General features: G+C 45.2%; 1 protein-coding gene across 2 annotated transcripts in view; it reads right to left on the reverse strand.

The window, feature by feature from the left end:
- The window catches only part of LOC148474183 (neural-cadherin-like), a 143,588-nt gene that overhangs the window by 80,853 nt on the left and 43,576 nt on the right, over positions 1–19,159 (reverse strand). For both annotated transcript variants that reach the window (XM_088458988.1, XM_088458989.1), the window contains exons 3-9: positions 18,340–18,565; positions 16,610–16,814; positions 14,617–14,728; positions 12,259–12,508; positions 5,099–5,241; positions 3,295–3,467; positions 1,296–1,464 (exon numbers count right to left, since the gene is read on the reverse strand). In XM_088458988.1, the coding sequence (XP_088315114.1) occupies positions 1,296–1,464; positions 3,295–3,467; positions 5,099–5,241; positions 12,259–12,508; positions 14,617–14,728; positions 16,610–16,814; positions 18,340–18,565 (1,278 nt within the window). The remainder of the gene's footprint in view (positions 1–1,295; positions 1,465–3,294; positions 3,468–5,098; positions 5,242–12,258; positions 12,509–14,616; positions 14,729–16,609; positions 16,815–18,339; positions 18,566–19,159) is intronic.

Here is a 19,159-nt window from a genome sequence, read left to right on the forward strand (position 1 = left end):
AAAGTAATATTGGAGGGTCGTTTAACAAATTCGTGTTTCATACTAGAGTGTATTTCTAAAACACTTCTCTAATTGTTCTTTCAGTGGTTGGGATAATGTTTCGATGTAGCTTTCCCAAGTGTAGAAGAAAAGTTCAGTGAACCTTTCTTTCCGCAACGTGGCTTCCAACCACCCCATAAAAAAATATGGAAAAGTTTTCCTTGAAACATTATTAGTGTGGGTGCTGTAGTTTGCAACCATACCTGTAATATACATTTATTAGCTACCGCTGAGATAATTATCAGTAGCTTTTTAACCCCTCTTGGTACTTTAGTTTCCTTAGGTGTAATGCCAAATATTGCCCATTCGGGTGTTAATGGAAGGCAGTCCACCAAATATTTGTTTGCATAATTCCCCACCATGACCCAAAAGCCCCGAATATATTGGACAGTTCCATAAACAATGCTTTAATTCTGCATCTTGAGTTCCGCAACGGAGACACTTGGAATTCTCTAACAGACCCATTACATGTCTACGATGAGGGGTAAGATAGGTTCTGTGTAATATATTCAGGAAGAGTTCTGTGTAAGAGGCTGCCGGCACTAGCTTGACTGATTGTTCAAATGAGCGTAATAGGTGCTCTATGGGTAAAGATGGAAAGTATTCTTTCCACTGTGCCAAACCCGTGTGTTGGGTAGTTTTTGCTGTTTTGAAACTCACAATTAAATGTGATTTGACTTCAATGGACAATAGTTGTGCATTATAAATTTATACAGGGAGCATAATACATGAAAACACTACCTTCCATAAACCATGTTAAGTGAAAATCTCAGAACAGATTTGTATCCAGTGGAATCAGCTACATGACAGGTGTCATCAGTTGATTTGATACTAGCCCCATAAGGAAGCTGTGGAGATAATGTATCTCCACGAGAAACCATATATCATATTCATGTTTACTATGAATAAGTGTAGAAAATCATACTTTGGTTAATTCAATTATTATATCTCTGCTATGTTTTATGGAATATTCCGTTCACTCCTAAAATTAGATCAGCTGGACAAAATGGATTTTGTGCTTTTGGTTAAAAATGTATTTTGTGTCATGAATCCAACTTTTCTGCGCTCAGTTAACCTTATTTATGAAAGCATCCTATATGCGTTGCGTTAACTGTCACAGCAGGCTTACTCCATATAAGTGACAAATTATACTGAAGATAAACTGCACCATAGTCATATTCTCCATCACCAGAACAGCAGAAGAAATAACCCTGGCATTACATTAGCTGGGAGAGGTAATTGCATGCCCTCATTACCTGTATCTGGGTGGATGGTGAAGGCAGGGAGGAAGCCTTCTCTGTGCACAATGCCATATTTCACCTGTCCATTTACCCCGGTGTCGGCATCTTTAGCCTCCACTCGTAGTACGAAGGTTCCGGGGGACTGGTTTTCCAGGACAGAGGTGTTCTTGCTATAATCTGCGCACTACAAGTAGAGGTAGAAGGATTGGGATAAACATTTCATTAACGTCAGAAGCAAAAATCAGTGACCACAATAACCACAGCCCACCAAGCAAGAGAGGTGCGTTTATAAGCTCAGGTGAGATGCCCATCACTATAGTGCCGCTAAATGTCCGTGATACTGGTGCAAGACCTTAGCTCTGGCATGTCCCCAAACCTGCATGTTATACAGCGCCCACAGGCCTGTATGCTACACATCCTCGCTGGCGGATATATTCAGCTTTCATTGCAAAACTGCGCAAGATTTCCAGGTGCTGGATTCAATTACATCCTGGGTCCCTTCAGAAACCAATTCAAGCTTCTCACACTTACTTACAGATGTGTTCACCACATACATCTATCCTCCTTGCGCTACAAGTCGCGTTACGTATAACGTGTGAGAGCCGGGTGACTCGGTAGCGCTGAGCGTCTTTTCGTGCAACTTTTTCTCTTAAAATGCGTCGATGCCAATAGGATGCGCAAGAGGCTGTGGCGCTGTAACGTAGCGTCTCGCAGGCAGATACAGGCGCAGTCGCCCACAGAATATAGGCACGCCGCATATTATTTTAATCAGCGTAAGCAGCTTGTGAATCCTATTCGCATCGCTTTGCAAATAAGATACATTTTTATGGGAAAAAAGTCGCACGGAAAGATGCTCGGCGCTACAACGTCGCGCCGTGGAATGGTGAGACTAGAAGGATTGTTTAGCAAGCAAGGAGGCTACATGTATGTATTGTATCTCTCAACCATCCCGATTTAAGGGATACAGGCCTGATTGGAGGAGACGCTGTGGCCGTGCCGCCATCCATGTCTCCTGGCGCACGCAGCTGCCACTGGCAATACTGGGGAAACTTTACAGGACAAGGAGAGGTTTGGCGGTGTCCTTATGCCTATTAAGTGCTAGGCAGTGGCACACCATTGAGGGGACATGGCACGCCCCAAGGTGATGCAGCCACATAACCCACATGATATAACCATGCCCTTTTTTCCGCACATGTCATTCTGTTAGGGACATAGGGCCTGATTCAGAGCCACTCGTAAGCGGCCGCTCGTTCGTTCTGACCGATGTTCGCACATCTGCGCATGCGTACGGATTTTAATACGCATGCGCGAACCAGTCAGTGCGGCCGAAAATCGTTTGTTCGCTATATAGCGAATGCCTGCTATTTTGAGTGACAGAAAGAGGCGTATGTGGGTGGTAACAGGGGAAGGTGCTTGAAAACGGGGGTGTGGAATTCGAACGCAGGCGTGCTTAAAGGTCAAAACGGGCGTTTTATGGGTGTGCATAATTAATACAGCAGAATCATTGACCACGTCACTTGGTTTCTTTTTACTCAGAACTGCTCGCAAAATAGCGGTTGAAATAACAAGCCACAAGAATAGCGAGCAGTTCATACGCTGTTCGATGTGCTCGATTAATCTAATAAATAGCGGACATGACGTATGGTGCGAGCGACAAGGGGGCGTATTTTTCAAAATTACAACCGCAAGTTTTGCTCGCTCGTTCAGATTTAGAGGCGTGAACAGACCGCAATTAGCGAACGGTTCATTTGAATAGCCACCCCTTGTTTTAGAACGAACGACCGCAAATAGCGAGCGGCTCTGAATGAGGGCCATACTGAGAAGTATGTATTCATGAGACACGAGCCCTATATTCACAAGGAACCACTGAGTGATATCACTAGTACCTAGTAGATTGATAGGCTGGGTATCAGCCCACAAAATGCCAACCTCCGTTGTGTTTACTGGGTGGGTCCAGTTTAAACATGTTGGTTTACAAGGTTGGTATAATTTACATTCCATAATGCTGATATACCTGATAAAAAATGGGCTTATTATTATTAATATCATCGACTCGAATGAGGACTGTTGCAGTGCTGGTCAGGCTGCGAGGACCACCGCTAGAATTGTCATCTGTGGCCGTCACCGTGAGGACATACTCGGTCCCGTGGAGCCAGGGGCGGAGGCTGGAACCAAGGCGGACGAGTCCTGTTGAGTTAATTTGATGAGACGTAAAATGACTCGCTTTATATTCAGCAATAAAAAAAGTGTAATTTAATTCTCATAAAGTACATCCACAACTAAATGGGATTAAATGTAAGATGTGCAGATAGTGAGGTTCGGGAGGGGGGTGTCCAAACTCAAATGTAAATTGCAGTGTAACAATACAGCTGTCCAGCATTTGTGGGCAACATGCAAAAACAGCCAGTATTTACCCTGCATTCAAAAACAATACATCTATTCCCACCCCTTGCATCATAACATGGGGCAGTGGCCCCGATTCAGAGCCATACGCTCTGACAGAACGCTCGCTCTGAATCAGGGCCGGTCTTTTTTTTTTTTTTAGAACGGCCTCCTGGCCGCTCGCATAGCTGTGGGTGACCACCCACAGCTATAGCGAGCGGCCATGATAATCGCCGCGATGGTCAAGACCATCGTGACCATCGGGCTTGCGATGAGACCCTTGTGGTAGAGTCTCGTTGCCGCAAGCCCCAGAGATATTTCGGCTCTCATGGGAACGCCTCCGTTTTTCAGCCACCCCCCCCCCCCCCGGCCCGCCCACCAAAGGGGGCGTGCTGTCACTCAACATCGACAGCATGCCCCCTTTAGTGCGAGACCCGGAGCGACGGAGTGCGCATGCCAGCTCCGTCGTGCACATGCGCACTGGCCCACCATCGACCTGGATGCAAGCGCTCAGTGCGTGCGACTGGGTCTGAATCAGGCACAGTATTCAATTGTTAGCATGCCCGATCTCGCATCTAGATCAAGGGGTGCTATTCAATTGATGCCGATCTTCATGTCGATCGCGCCCAAAGAGGTCGGGTTTAGCCACGTAAAACTGCTACACACGACCAATGCGAACGCGAACAGTGGCGTTTGGACGCCCAAACGGGTACCTTTTTGCTCATTTCACCTCGCACCCCGCTGGCAGCTGATCAAGCCCGACAGGCGCAACAATGGAATATCTCCGTCGGACCTGAAGGGGGGTTGAAGCAATTGAATTCCGCCCATGGTATGTTCAGAATCAGTCCCGATGCTTCAGATCGTGTTAATGCCCGATATTTAAAAGGGCAATGCTTTCAGTATCAAGAGACGGCTAGTAAAAGCGTTGCCTTTTTAAATATTGGTTATAAACACAATCAGAATCAGCCCCCAGGAGATGTATTCACACGCCAACTAAATGCCGGCTATGCTGTATGACAGAAAATCACAGAGTTTAAAAGACAAAGAAAATGGTTAAGTTTCTAGATTTCCCACCAGTACAGATTTCAGGGCGTCTTATGCAGAGTTTACAAAGCGCAGAGACGCCAAGTGTGATTCTGGAATGTCTGTATGCCTGTTTATCTATCTATTTCTATTAATTAGATAGCTCCAGAAAGCACGGAAAGCTGTAATGCAGCTCTGTAACACAGAGCTTACAATCTAGCAGAGGAGTGCGGGACACATTATCTGCGATGGAATAACTGCCGCCCTGACTGCTGGGTCACAGCGGTTTATTGCATCCATTGATTTTAAGCAGATGACGTCGGGGTCCAATCAATAAGTATGTTCTGAAACCATTTACACAATCTCACAAGACATGTAAACATCATCCTCCCTGCTCGCAGAGCTATTATTACCTTTCTGAGGATCAATAAGAAAATTTCCCTCCCTATTTCCTTCTGAAATTTCATAAGTGACTCTGTCTCCATCGGGATCGAACGCCTGCACCGTGGCCACCAACGTACTGGGGGCGGCATCCTCCGATACAAATGTCCGATAGCTATGAAAACAGCGGAAATCACAATCAATCCAGTGGTTAGGAATATAATTTGCTATACACAATACGCTATGTCCATACTGCCCTCCTGTCAGCTCAGGAAGCATAATATGGGACGCATTGAATTATGGGTAAATCCAGCTAGAGAATGACATTTCTGTACCCTGATAGCTATTTTTATGGCGCACACATATTCTGTAGCGTAAAACAGAGAATATTTAGTCATTCACATCAGTCCTAGAAGTATTTGTTTGACATGTGTGTGCAGGTGTTGATATTGCAGGGTTATGTAGGCACACACCAGCGAATGACTCAAACTAAATAGTCATTTAACTAGTGGTGTTGGTTTCCTTATAAATAACATGTACAGGTGTACTCACTGTTACATGCACACTGGTACTTTAACATAGCCAGAGCCATCGCAGAGTGAGCGACAGGCAGTGAGCGCTTGTGGGTGGGGATAAGGGAGGGGTCGGAGAAACGCAGGCGTGTCTGTCCGTTTGAACGCCGTTGCATAAATTAGCCAGTGCGATTGCCTACGTACTTACTGCGTGCTACGAAGTTAGCAATTCCTAAGTAAGGTCAGGGCTGCTGTAATTCTGCATGAGGGGCCGATGGTACTCGATGTTACCGATGTTTATGGAGGTGTGCAAGGTATTACGGATGTGAAATAGCGCTATTAGGAGGCAGTGGGCGTTTCTATGCTGGCAGTGCGACGGCATTGCGATAGCCATCATTAGCATATTTTTGCAGCAGACTTGCGTGCGATTACTGAGCTGCGATCGCAATAACGATCCTTAATGATCAGGCCCTGAGTTTGGGAACCTCTGCGTTAGGGTAAACCATCTTTCATCTCACTTTCTATTATAATAATATTTGTTACTTCCAGCGCAGAGTGTGGTAAATGCCGTCTCTCGCATCACTCAGGCTTCAGGATTCCACATTACTGGAACAATAGTTTTACATCTCCTCCATGCTGCTTGGTTCCTTGTGCTGCTGTAATGTAATAGGTGTGTGACAGCTACATACTTCTACAAAGTGCAATCACATCCACACATTGCTTATATATATATATAATATATATATATATATATATATAAAAAAATCCAAAGTGTGCTGTATATATATATTATATTATATACATACTTATACATACACACCGTGTGCTCTGTGTGAGTGTAAGAAACACTCATTTTCTAATCTCGCTCTGCCCGGGGGAGAACAGGGAAAGTAATGTGCTGTATGTAGAAGCAGGGGCTCCGTCTCTCAGTCCTGGTCACACAGTGATCTGTTCTTGCCCCTGGGAAGCTTCCGTCACGCAGTTACTCTCTTCCTCGGGGGTGAGAATATGCGGCAAGTGAAGTGGATTCACCACATTTGCATACACGGCAAAGCCGTTTTATTCTCTGACTATCTCTCTACCTATATACTGTAGTGCAGTAAGGACAAAATGAGCCATAGATTTCTGTGGTTACCTCCGGAACCCGGGAATAAGGTAAAACAGAGAGTGCGCTTAAGGGCAGAAAAACAATTTGGCAGTAAAAAGAGTGAAATTGCCCATAGCAACCAACCAGCATCAAGGTAGCATTTATAATTTAAAGTCTACAAAATAAAATGATGAAGTATGAGCTAATTGGTTGCCATGAGCAACTTCTCAACTGTTTTTCCTACTTGATACCTTATTATAGTCACCAACGGTCGTTATTTATCAGTTCACTTTAAGGGGGTGTATTTACTAAAGTGCGGGGTTTTTAGAGGTGGAGGTGTTGCCCATATCAACCAATCAGATTCTACTTAATATTTATCTAGCACCTCCTAGAAGATAATAGCTAGAATCTGGTTGGTTGCTATGGGTGACATCTCCACCTCTAAAAACCCGCACCTTAGTAACTAAGGGGTCTATTTACTAAGCAGTGTTAGGAGATAGGGTGAAAAGTGATAAGTCTGTGATAAAGTGCCAGCCAATCAGCTCCCAACTGTCATCTCACAGGGGGCTCTATTTCTTAACATTATTTTTACTAAAATAAAGTGAAAAAGGGTGTTTTCACACCTTTTCACAATATTTTAGTTACACCTGTAGTTATTACAGGACAATTGGAGTAGAATTAGTAAAATTCTACTCCAACCCCCAGTATCACTTATTTTTAGTAAAGCAGATCGCATTTCCCATAATTGTAATGGGAAATGTGATCTGTGTGCAAGTTACTAAAAATAAATTGTAAAAAAATACCGGGGGAAGCCCTGTGATAATAACGCTAGGTGGCGTTATCCAGGGTCTCCCCCGGTTACCAGGCTCCCACGCTGCTCTAACGGGGAGAGCAGAGGCGGGAGCCGGTACCAGTAATCAGCTGTGTGGTCTAAGCAGACCGCAAGCTGATTGCTGTAAAAAAAAGAAAAAAAAATTAAACAGGGACCGGTGATCAGGCCTCCGGTGATGGCTCCTCTCCGGTCAGCTGGTCTCCCACAGTGCACTGGGGCCCGGTCATCAGGTGATCGGGCCCCAGTGCAGTATGGGAGATCACCTGATCGGGAAGCCCGGAGAAGAATACCGGAGGCCAGGAGGATGCAGGTAAGTGTAATGAAGGGAGGGGGGGTCGCGGGGGGGGTCGCGGGGGTCCACGATCGCGGGGGGCGGGGCTTAGCGCCGGTGGGGGGTAGTAGCGGTGGTCGGTCGGCGCATGCGCGGGCTCTTAGTCGCGGTATTTTTTCCGAAAATACTGCGACTAGAGTGCGGATGGGATCCGCAGGGACAGAGCTTTATCGCAAGCTCTGTCCCTGCAAGGGATTTATAGTAAATCCCTGTGATATTGCCTGAATTCGCAATGCGAATTCACTCGGTAATATCACACTACAATCCGCATTCAATATGCGGATTGTAGTAAATAGAGCCCAGGCTGTGTTTGAAAAATGACAGTTGGGAGCTGACTGGCTGGCACCTTATCACTTTCTTATCACTTTTCACTCTGTCTCCTAACACTGCTTCGTAAATAGACCCCTATACCCCTAACTGTCTTCAACTTTAATGGTCAAACATTGCCCTTCTAAAATTCAAAGCCTTTGCCACGTGTTACCCTATAGTCAGGACTGCCTAAACCATACCGCAGGACAATTAAAAATACTAAATCGGGACACAGCCACTTCCTCTTTTTTCAAATCACGTTTTACACACCACGTTAGGGGAGAGACCACATTACAATGAGTGTGGACACGTCTCTGAAGCATGTCTGGCTCTACTAAAGTGCTAGGCCGCCCCAATACTGCTCCCTTGCACCCTTGAACTGCAGCTTACATTAGGGTTGTCCATCTAAGACCTTCTCCATCGATGGTTTTTAGCCATCAACAGTTAACCATTGAAAATGGAACCTTTGAAGGTTCTCGACTGCGCATGCGTAGTGTACAGCCATCTGCGCAATGAAGAAAACTGCGAATTGTGAGCCATTAGGCCCGGCCATCGGTGGTAAAACTGTCGACCATCGGCAGCAAATCATGGATGGCCATCCCTAGCTTACATCAAAGACGCCAGACTCTGGTGCGTACAGTGCCCACCATAGTGAGCGGGATTATAGCCGCCCCAACTTCCCACTTTCATATTAATACTATCCATCCCAAACACGCTCATCTGTATATTCTGCCTGGTCGAATAATTGATTGAGGAATGATTTGGCGCAACGCTGAGGGTTAAGCATTATTAATAAACGTCAAGCAAAAGTTTCCCCAAATATATGTAGGACAGAAATATGTTGAAGTGCAGACAGACATTCTTAAAACAGACGTAACCAATTGATAACAGAAGTAATTGCAAATATTAGAAGACAATTGGGTTAAGAAAGATGGTTGAATTTGAAAGTAAATGAAAAAAAAAAAATTGGAATGAAAAAATTGTATCTTTAATACAGAATATTCTTTTCTGAGTTCCAAGTGTTTTCTGATGTTACATTTATATCCGCTTTGATAATAAATGGCATCTGGTACCCTGATTATTCTACTTGTTGGATATAAAAGATATAGGGCCTGATTCAGACCCACTCGCGAGCGGCTGTCCGCTCGCAAGTGGGTCGATGTTATGGACTGAGCATGCGCACGACGGAGGGAGCTCCGTCGTGTGCATGCGCCAGACGCGACGAGCGAAGGAAAGTCCTTTGCTCGTTGTGTCCGATCAAAGGGGGCGTGCTGTCAATGTTGATTGACAGCACGCCCCCTTTGGTGGGCGTGCCGGGGGCGTGCCTCCCTGACGGGGGCATTCCCAAGGGAACGCCTCCCGTCAAAAGCCGGCCCACTGACATCACTAGTGATGTCAGTGGGAGTGATTTTGGCTCTGATAGAGCCAAAATCACTCCGGAGCTTGCGGTTGAAAACCTCAACCGCAGGCTCCGGCTCGCAATTTCGATGGTCGCGATGGTCACGACCATCGCGGCCATCACAATGCACGCTTGTATAGCCTGTGGGTGGTGACCCACAGCTATACGAGCGTCCAGGAGGACGCTCCATTTTCATGGAGCCCAGCCCTCATTCAGAGCGTGCGCTCTGCTCAGAGCGTACGGCTCTGAATGAGGGCCATAATAGTACCGACAAATTAAACTGCAAATGACAAGAAAGCCTGCAGGAAATAGGAATGAAGAGAATGTTACCAGCGGTCATGGTAAGTAGACGTGGGCTCCGTCGGCACCGCGCCACTGCAAATCGAAAGCGACTGGGAGACATATATTTATTTGTGAGAGTTTCCTTTAATGCTCTAGATTAGGGGATGGGAACAGTGATTTTGTTCAGCCACTCAACAACAAATTACAGCCCCGAGGCCACTGCCTTAGCCTAGAGTCTAACGAGCGAATCGATTCCGGTTCTGACTGTTTTAAAGGCATAAAACGAGGGGGAACAGAGAGACAAGAGTTTTGAACATTACATGGAAAGGTCTCTGAAGACGGAGAGAGGTTTAAAGGGAAAATAGGCCACCGTGGTATCTATAGCAAACAGTGAATGTTGGGCTGACAGAGATCTGCGGGAGGGGAGTGGGGATTCAGGCACTTTGCAGCAAGATACACACAGAGCTCTGCACTAATCAGGGGGATAATATAAAATTGTAACTTAAAGGCACAATGCAAAAATAGAAGTTCTTAATCTAGGCAAAACCAGGGAGAACGCTGCAGTAGATATAACGAGAATATATATAACGCTATTATAGGGGGAATTTCAGACAAAATTTAAATAAATACAAAATGCATGTTTCAATTTCAATTTAAAATTTTAAACTTCTATATTTGATTTATGTAAATAATTAAGATAGTTTCAGGGAGAGAGCGTGGGGAGTGGGGGGGGGAGGGAAGAAATTTCAGCTGCAAAATAGTACCATAGAAATTGATTTTAATCAACATTTTGCAGTATGTGTTGTGAAGGAAAGGACCTCAATCAGCTGGTTCCGGATTTACGCCACACAACTGTAATTTACTTTCCGCTTCAGCATCGAAAAGAAAAACACATTTGTTTTATTTTTTTTTTGCAAGAATTTGCAAGCTCTCGTTACTCAACTTATTGCAATAAAAATGTTGTACAATTTACTGATGTAAAAAATAAAATAAAAAAAAATTAAAAAGGGGGATATATTAAACTTATGCTGGCTATACACTATAGTATGACCAGCATAAGATGCAATTCATCATACGTTTTACCTTGAACTCCTTGGCAATCCCGGCCTCACAATTTGGTGCTTTTTTCACACACGAACATAGTACATACGATCTGACGTACAATCGCTCCTCCCTATACGACGGGCCGTGATGCGATCGATCATGGGCCTCACCAAAAACAAGCGATCATAATAGATTTCAATGATGCCGCTCATACGGTCGGACGCACGATGCATCGCATGCACAAAAACACGGCACGATCTGCATACGATCACGACTAATATGGGCTGCACGTCTGAACATAAGATACGATAGCACAGCGGCGGAAGCGTGCATCGGATCGTATTCCTACCTAAATACTACACGATTTCCACACAATGCATCATATGACGCGTCTAAAATCGTGTAATCGGCCCGAAATCGTGCTAGTGTATGGCCAGCATTAGAGTGCTTGCACACTGGCGTTGCGTGCACTGCAAACCGCATATAAACTTGTGCATCCAATAAGCATTATGATAGATTTACACAGGCGGCTGCACGGGACATGCAAATGCATGCAGTACCGGAGTTTCCCATTTATTTCAAAAGCCCATTCATTTCAATGGGATTTCCAGAGCGTGCAATACTTGTAGAGAATCGTATTGAAATAAAATAAATGGGAAAGCTCCAGTAATAAGCAGTTTTGGAAAACAAAGCAGCAGACACTACATTGGTTCCCAGTCACCCTGTGGTTTGAGGGCTTAGACACTAGATACGACACTTTTCCACGAAAGCTATCCATTTATATTGGTTAGGGGTCCCTTAAAATCCCTGCTCGTTACGCCAATGCCTTCCAACACCTTTGGAAAATAAGATTTAGCCAGCCACAATAAGAGTGGATGGTATGAAGAGCATGGGGTGGGATTAACGAGGCTCCATTCATCTCAATGGCCAATCCTTTCCAATGGTCTGTTTATAATGCATGACCCATTGGAATGAATAGGCCATTGTCATGAATAAGAGAAATATATACAGCTCTTTAATGTACAGTATGGTGCTCTCAAAGAGAAGAATGGACTTTTCAAACTTTACCAGGTTACAGCCCTTACACCTTAGTCCAAGACTCACATCTGACACCGCATTTGATCTTAAATTTAATTTGTTTTCCACCCATAAAACAGCTGAACATATAATATTTTTTAATTTGGGGGCAAGTTATTACTGTATATTTAGCAAAAAAAAAGTGGAGTACTTAAATTTCTCAAACAAAGATTTAAAATGGCAAAGAGACATCTGAATTAATGATCTGTGTAATGGAACTGGCAAAACGTTACAAGTATAATGCATATGATCGGCCCAGACGGTTATAACTCCTCTCCCTTTATGTGTGAATGTGACAATGACAAAAGACATGACTGACATTGTTTGAGAAAATTCGGGGGCCTCATCGTTCACATTGGAGACCCGAATCCTGACTGTGGCCGTCCCTGTGTTTGATGGTTCTCCGTGGTCGATTGCAAGGATGACAAACTCGTACAGATGGTTTGGCCTCTCATAATCCAAGCTGCTCGCTGGGCTAATGGTGCCCTGACTGGAGATGCTGAAATCAGGGCTGAGAGTGAAGTATGAAAACTCCCCGTTCACTCCGGAGTCACAGTCAGCGGCTGTCACTGGTAAGAAAGAAGAAATAATTGCTGAAGCAGAAGGACAATTAGCGGACGTGATGCATCGATGCACCATGTTATTAAAGGGGAAAATGACTGGTAGTTTAAAGCCAAGATAATTATACCATTGTTATTTGTCTCATACATGCTGCTTGTAGCTACAGCACGTCAGTCCTGTTCTAGGTTATCGTTAGAAACCATTCTAGGACTTCAAAGAAACACGGTATTTAATATTTGTCACATCAAAAAAAAAATTAAAAAAAATGGATAAATCTAACAATGGCGGGGTGGAATTCAGGCAAATTGTTCAATTTCCAACATAAATCTCCTAAACCCTTATTGTGCATTGGAAAGGAGAGCACGGGAAAGAATTCATAAAAAGCGCATTGACAAATATGCGACCGTCTGGATTTATGCTCGCAGTGAGGCGCAAGGCTGCCCGGAGGGGGAGATTTGGGCACAAGTTGTCCATTTCAACAAGTATTGCAATATATGAAAGTTAAGCTGGGCATTCACTATACAATTATCTGTCAGATATCCGTCCAATCTGGCTGGTTGGAATGAAAATCTGGTAGTGTATGGGAGCAAACGACAGTCGTCCATTTGCTCACAAACACTGGAAATAGCCAAAAATGGTTGTTCAGACAAATTGGTTAAAACGCATAAATGTAACCAATTTGAACAATTTTCTTTGTCTTTTTTTTTTCAGTGTTTAAAACAATATGATCGACTGTCGTTTGCTCCCATACATTACCAGGTTTTCATTCCAACCAGCCAGATTGGACAGATATCTGACAGATAATTGTATAGTGGATGCCCAGCTTAACATTCAGTGTTTTTGATTACTAGCTTAAAAAATGTCCTGAGAAAGGGCTTAGGGCCATTTTATGTGTAACATGTGTTGGCATCCTTATCTAGCCCTATTTTTATCTTGTATTCTGTGCGTCTGCAAGCGGCTTTGCGCTTGCAGACGCACAGACCCCCGTGTATAGCCCTACGGAATCTGGATTAGCAGAAGGTGGTAAAAACCAGTGACGTGCGGTGAGGTCAATGGCTGGATAGGCACACATGGAGATTGGACGGAGTGCTGGGAACGTATCTCATCCCCTCCTCACTGTAACTCTCCCCTCACTACACTAAGCTTCAGTGTCCATTGATTCTCCCACCTGCATCACTGTGCCTTATCTTGCTGCTGAGCTCCGATCTCTAAACACTGCAGTGCACTTCCTGGTCACATGACACTCTCCTACCTGCATCACTGTGTCTTCTCTTGCTGCTGAGCTCCGATCTCTAAACACTGCAGTGCACTTCCTGGTCACATGACACTCTCCTACCTGCATCACTGTGTCTTCTCTTGCTGCTGAGCTCCGATCTCTAAACACTGCAGTGCACTTCCTGGTCACATGACACTCTCCTACCTGCAGTGGCATCTTCTCTTGCCACTGAGCTCCGATCTCTAAACACTGCAGTGCACTTCCTGGTCACATGACACATCCAAGGTGTCCATCAGTGCTCAAGGCACGCCCCCATACTCAGAGGCATGCCTCTATTAGCTCTCTTTCTGTGCAGCTTACTGACAGTGGTGTGGCTCCGCCCTCAGCTCTGCAAGCAGTGTCTGACTATAAAGAAGCGAGGCTGAGCTGTTGCTGCCTCATCCCTTGTCTCCCTGCAGTCCCAGGGAGCTCCACAAAGCTAGAGAGAGTGTAAATCATAAAAAATTATTACAATAAACAAAGAAGATGTTTATAAGTTATAAATATCTTCTTTTTATTATTCTAATCATTTTTAAAGCTTTTTCAAATCTCAGTAGTATGACAGTGGGGGCTCTGCCTATCCTGACTGCACGTCCCTGGTGAAAACAGCCTTCGGCAGCTGCCCAACTTCAGTGAAATTGCCATAAAGTACTGCATGATATCTCCAATAAGATCTTGTCAGCAAGCAAGTATTTATAACACGTATAATTCTCCACCGAAACAAAAAACTTTTGCAGTACTTCTCTGGAGTGACTCCACTGTATAAACTAACTGTAGTTATGCTTCCCCAGCAATGCTGCTGAGCGGTTTATAAGTGGGAAAATTTACTGCGCTTCAGCGATATGACCGGAGGATACTAACCTTGCAAGAGAGAGGTTGCCACCGCCACGGTCTCAGGGACGCCGTCACGGCTGTAGATTGTCTGCTGAAATTCTGGGGTGCAATCATTTATGTCTGTAATCACCACCACAACCTGCAAAACATTTCCATTAAACGCGGAAGAGTTTCAGCAGAGTGTAATAAAACGGACACTAATATCTTGATATAAAAATGATTCAGTGTGCACCTGGCCTCTTGCGCGCACATAAAATCTGCTTTCACACATCAGCATTATGCTTGGGTCATAAACTTGTCATATTTATACATGTACGGCACATGCCAAGCCGGGGTGTTACCGGAGGAAGCGGCTGCGTCCTGCAGCCAGAACTTCTCTCTTATTCTCCCTTAACCATAACAAGCCTGGATTATATATCTCCAGAAACACCTACGACCACCCCAGTGTTATTCCCAGGCAGGGACAGAATGGCACACAGGGGCAGGAGCTCTGACAGCTGCGCCGGGCTCAGGGGGCGTGAACTAATCGCGGGAGGCATGGCCACGCCCCATAGGGGGAAAAATTTGCGGCGCTGGGGAAGGGTGCTCTGTGAGTCCCTCAGCCCGGCGCATAGCCAGTGGGGGGCACGATCAGTGTGATCACTCCCTCGACAAGCATAGGAGACTGCTGCGGCTACTGCTTAGCTGCTGCGAGCAGTCTCCCAGTGCAGCCCAGCACACAGTAGCGTGTGCTGGGCTCCTGTGATGTAAGAGGGAGAGGGGCGCAGCACCGGGCCCCTCCTGCAAGCCCGGGCAGCTAAAACCTCTCCCCCCCTCCTCTCGGCACTCCTGCACAGGGGTACAGGGGAAATCCTCGGGGGGCCCCACTGCTTGAGGGCCCCACCTACTCTTCTAATGTCTATCGCGCTGTAGTATCCATGTTGTCTGCAGACTGTGGGGTCTATTTACTAAGCAGTGTTAGGAGACAGAGTGAAAAGTGATAAGGTGCCAGCCAATCAGCTCCCAGCTGTCATCGCACAGGCTGTGTTTGAAAAATGACAGTTGGGAGCTGATTGGCTGGCACCTTATCACTTTTCACTCTGTCTCCTAACACTGCTTAGTAACTAGGCCCCTATGTCCTTTATGACAGTTGGCCGAGCCTCTGAGGTGGTTGGCCAGACTCCTAATGTTGTAGTGTGCTACTGCTCCGCCTCCGTGAATGCTCTATAACTAAAGCATTCTCCTATATCAAGATGGCCGCCATTTGGTATTCTGTTTTTGAGGGGACACAGACATGTTCCACTTAGCTCCAGAGGCCCTGCCAGAATATCCTGCATACTGCCACATATTATACAGCGCATCCTGCGTTATACAAGTTCCGCTAGCTACATACATCACCGGCAGGTGATGTACATGCTCCGCTCCATTCAGCTAAACCAGTGTATAACAGTGAGTACAGCTGTACCAGTAACTACTACACTTCAAATAAACTTGACACCTGGCTAATTACCTGAACTGTTTGCTGTGGCTGCAATTCCACTAGTGCTGCTATTAACCCTGCATACCATTGCCAAATAGCCAGTGGCGTCACTAGGGGGGGTGCGGACAGCACCTGGTGACACCATTTGCGGGGGGTGACACCAAAATAGTGGTGACACTGTGCCGGGAGAAGCTGGGGGCACTGTGCGGGGAGTCGGAAGAGGCTGGGGACTGTCCACGCCGATGGGGAGCACAAGGGGTCCACAGCGGTGTACTGGGAGACACCAACTCCAGTGACGGCCTGCAATTAGCACATATATCAACACCGAAAGTATGGGGCCTCTATAACTGCCTGTGCCCTGTTTGCCCTTCATGCCCCAGTCTGAGACGGTTACCAGATATATTGGGTGGGTTTGGGGGTTTGCATTACATTTTTCATGGACGCATTTGGAAGCTGGAGAATAGGACAATCAACTCTTTGCAACATAGAGTCAGCTTATCGTTCCACACGGAATGTCTGGGATCATTGACACTTCCTCTATACACACGAACGACCATTTACCTCCACCGTGCTGTTTAGCGGCTGCAGGTCTTCACTGGCTCTCACCAGCAGCAGAAACCGGTTAGGTTCTGTCTCAAAGTCCACACGCTGGGTCAATGTCATCTCGCCACTTAGGTGGTGGACACGGAACAGGTTGTGCGGGTTGGTGACCAAACTGTACTTTAAGGATCGGTTCTGATACGACATGGCTGACACTGTCAGTAACCTAGAACGTGGAGAACGTGTTCAGAAGTTTTGGAACCCCAACGAATACATTTCAGTAGGTTCTACTCTTGGTCCTGTGCTTTTTTTTTTTTTCAACCTTTAACATTTATTGTTTGAAAAGTAACAGAACAAAGCAATGTCATTATCAAAATACGATCTTGTGAATCAGTGGATAGACCCAGTTATGCTCATTGCAACAGTGAGCGCTAATGTACTCCCAGCAATGGCGGAAAGGGCACCCAGGCCCAGCTAGAAGGCTGTAAATGTTACGCCAGCTGTTAGTTTCCATCCTCTTGTCCTGGACCAGCCTGTACAACAGCACTACTGTATGTACTGTCGTAGCATCCAAAGCTCATGCAAAGATTTTGACTTTAGAGCTGTTCTATATCAGCAGACAATAGGGCAACTTTTACTAAATGCTGGGGAGCTTCAAACCATGGTTTTACCTTCAAAACACTGGTTCAATTATTCAGTGGTTTGGACGGCCGTTTTTATACCAGTGGCAATGTTGAGCGCTTTACAAATGGTCAAACCGCCGTCAATTTGGTCTAAACTGCTAGGAAAAAATGCCACAAAACCGTTGAATGCATCCGGGTCAATCAGAAGGTGAGGGATCACAATACATTTACAATGAGGACAATTATTATGTATCCAATACGGAGGCAGATACAGTAGCATCAAAATTCTGTTATGGATGTAATATTATTTTGTTAATATATTAGGGAACATCATTATTGTTTAGCTTTATTAAGAGACCAATATTATTTATTCATTATACAAAAGGGGACATATTAATTAATTGTCAATGCAAATTACACCAAAAAATAACAAAAAAACGCACAGAATAAGCCATCGCCCTGACATTTATTTATTCTTATTATTCTCTAATGCAAATGCAGCTGAATCAATTACAAGCCGATTAGCAGTGTTATTAGCTTCAATAATCGATTATTAGCTTCTTGCATTGTGTGGCACAAAATAGAAACATCAATCCTAACATCAGTAACATTCGATAGTATCGATTGTACTCTGGGGTTTGAGAGAGCACGTACCCAACCTCAAGCTGTACGATCAGCCAGGCCTCGAACCTGCTCGCAGAGTGACGTTCTACTACTTCCGGCCTTCTATGTCGGTCGTAGCAGGTAATTTATGTACGCCCCTAAAACGGTGAGGAACGCCTGCGTTTTTAGACCACCACCCCCGTCACCACCCACAAACGGCCTTTCATGTCAATCAACTCTCGGAAGCCAGTTCCTGCTTGTAAGCCGGACGATCGACAGCATTTTGGATCGCAAAGCCTCGTATGCACATGCGCACAACTAACCGTACTCATGCTGGTTTGGAAACATCGGATACGTACGACCGAGCTGCCGCTTACGACCGACTCTGAATGAGGTCCAGAGTGTGCTTGTGGGATGGGGGGCGCAAGCTGCTTTTGGCCTGACTCATGCACCTTTAGTCCACTAAAAAAAAACCCCAGATTTGTGTTGTATTTTGAACATAATCACATTCCCTATATAACTTACGTCTGTCCTGCAGGGGTGTCCTCTGGAACAGACACGGTGTACAGAGTGTTTTTAAACTGTGGTGGCCTTTCACCAGCAATCACTGACAATATAATGGCGGTACTTTTCCGCCCGAGTTTATCAGCCGCTTGCACAGTGAGACGGTAGTCCGCCCCCTCCTCCAAGCTCTGCCCGGTCGTCTCTACCCAACCGGTGCTTCTGTCAACTGTGAATCTGTCTCCTCCGCCTGAAATCAACAGTGTTAATGTCAACAAACGTAACGCGGATCCGGGATAAGGAAATATGGGGTCTATGTACTAAGCCTTGGATGGAGATAAAGTCCCAACCGATCAGCTCCTAAATGTAATTTTTCAAACACAGCCTGTAAAGTGACAGTTAGGAGCTGATTGGTTGGCACTTCATCTCCACCCAAGGCTCAGTACATAGACCCCTATGAATGGGGATGATTTATCAAGCAATGTTGGAGAAGTTGGCCTTGGCAGCCAATCAGCTTTGAGGTAGTATTTATCAAGTACATTTTATAAAATGATAGGTAGAAGCTAACTGGTTGCTTTTTATGGGCAACTTGAACACTTGCCCACTTCTTCGACTGCTCGATACATTTCCCCTATGGTCTGAACCAACCTATCATTATCCCCTATAGTACCAATCATAGGGGTATCAGTATTCCTGGGACAGGGGCAGTTATAGGGCTAGCTTTATCATTATTCTCTGTGTAATCGCAACCAGTGTGGGGGCACCTAATAAAAAATTTAGAGAAGCAAAAATAAGCCATTATTTCTAGAGAAAATATGGAAAAGAGACGTTATATTCCCTTGAT

Source organism: Taudactylus pleione, unplaced genomic scaffold (assembly GCF_031769625.1).
Source record: "Taudactylus pleione unplaced genomic scaffold, aTauple2 ptg000885l, whole genome shotgun sequence".
NCBI classification, from domain to species: domain Eukaryota; kingdom Metazoa; phylum Chordata; class Amphibia; order Anura; family Myobatrachidae; genus Taudactylus; species Taudactylus pleione.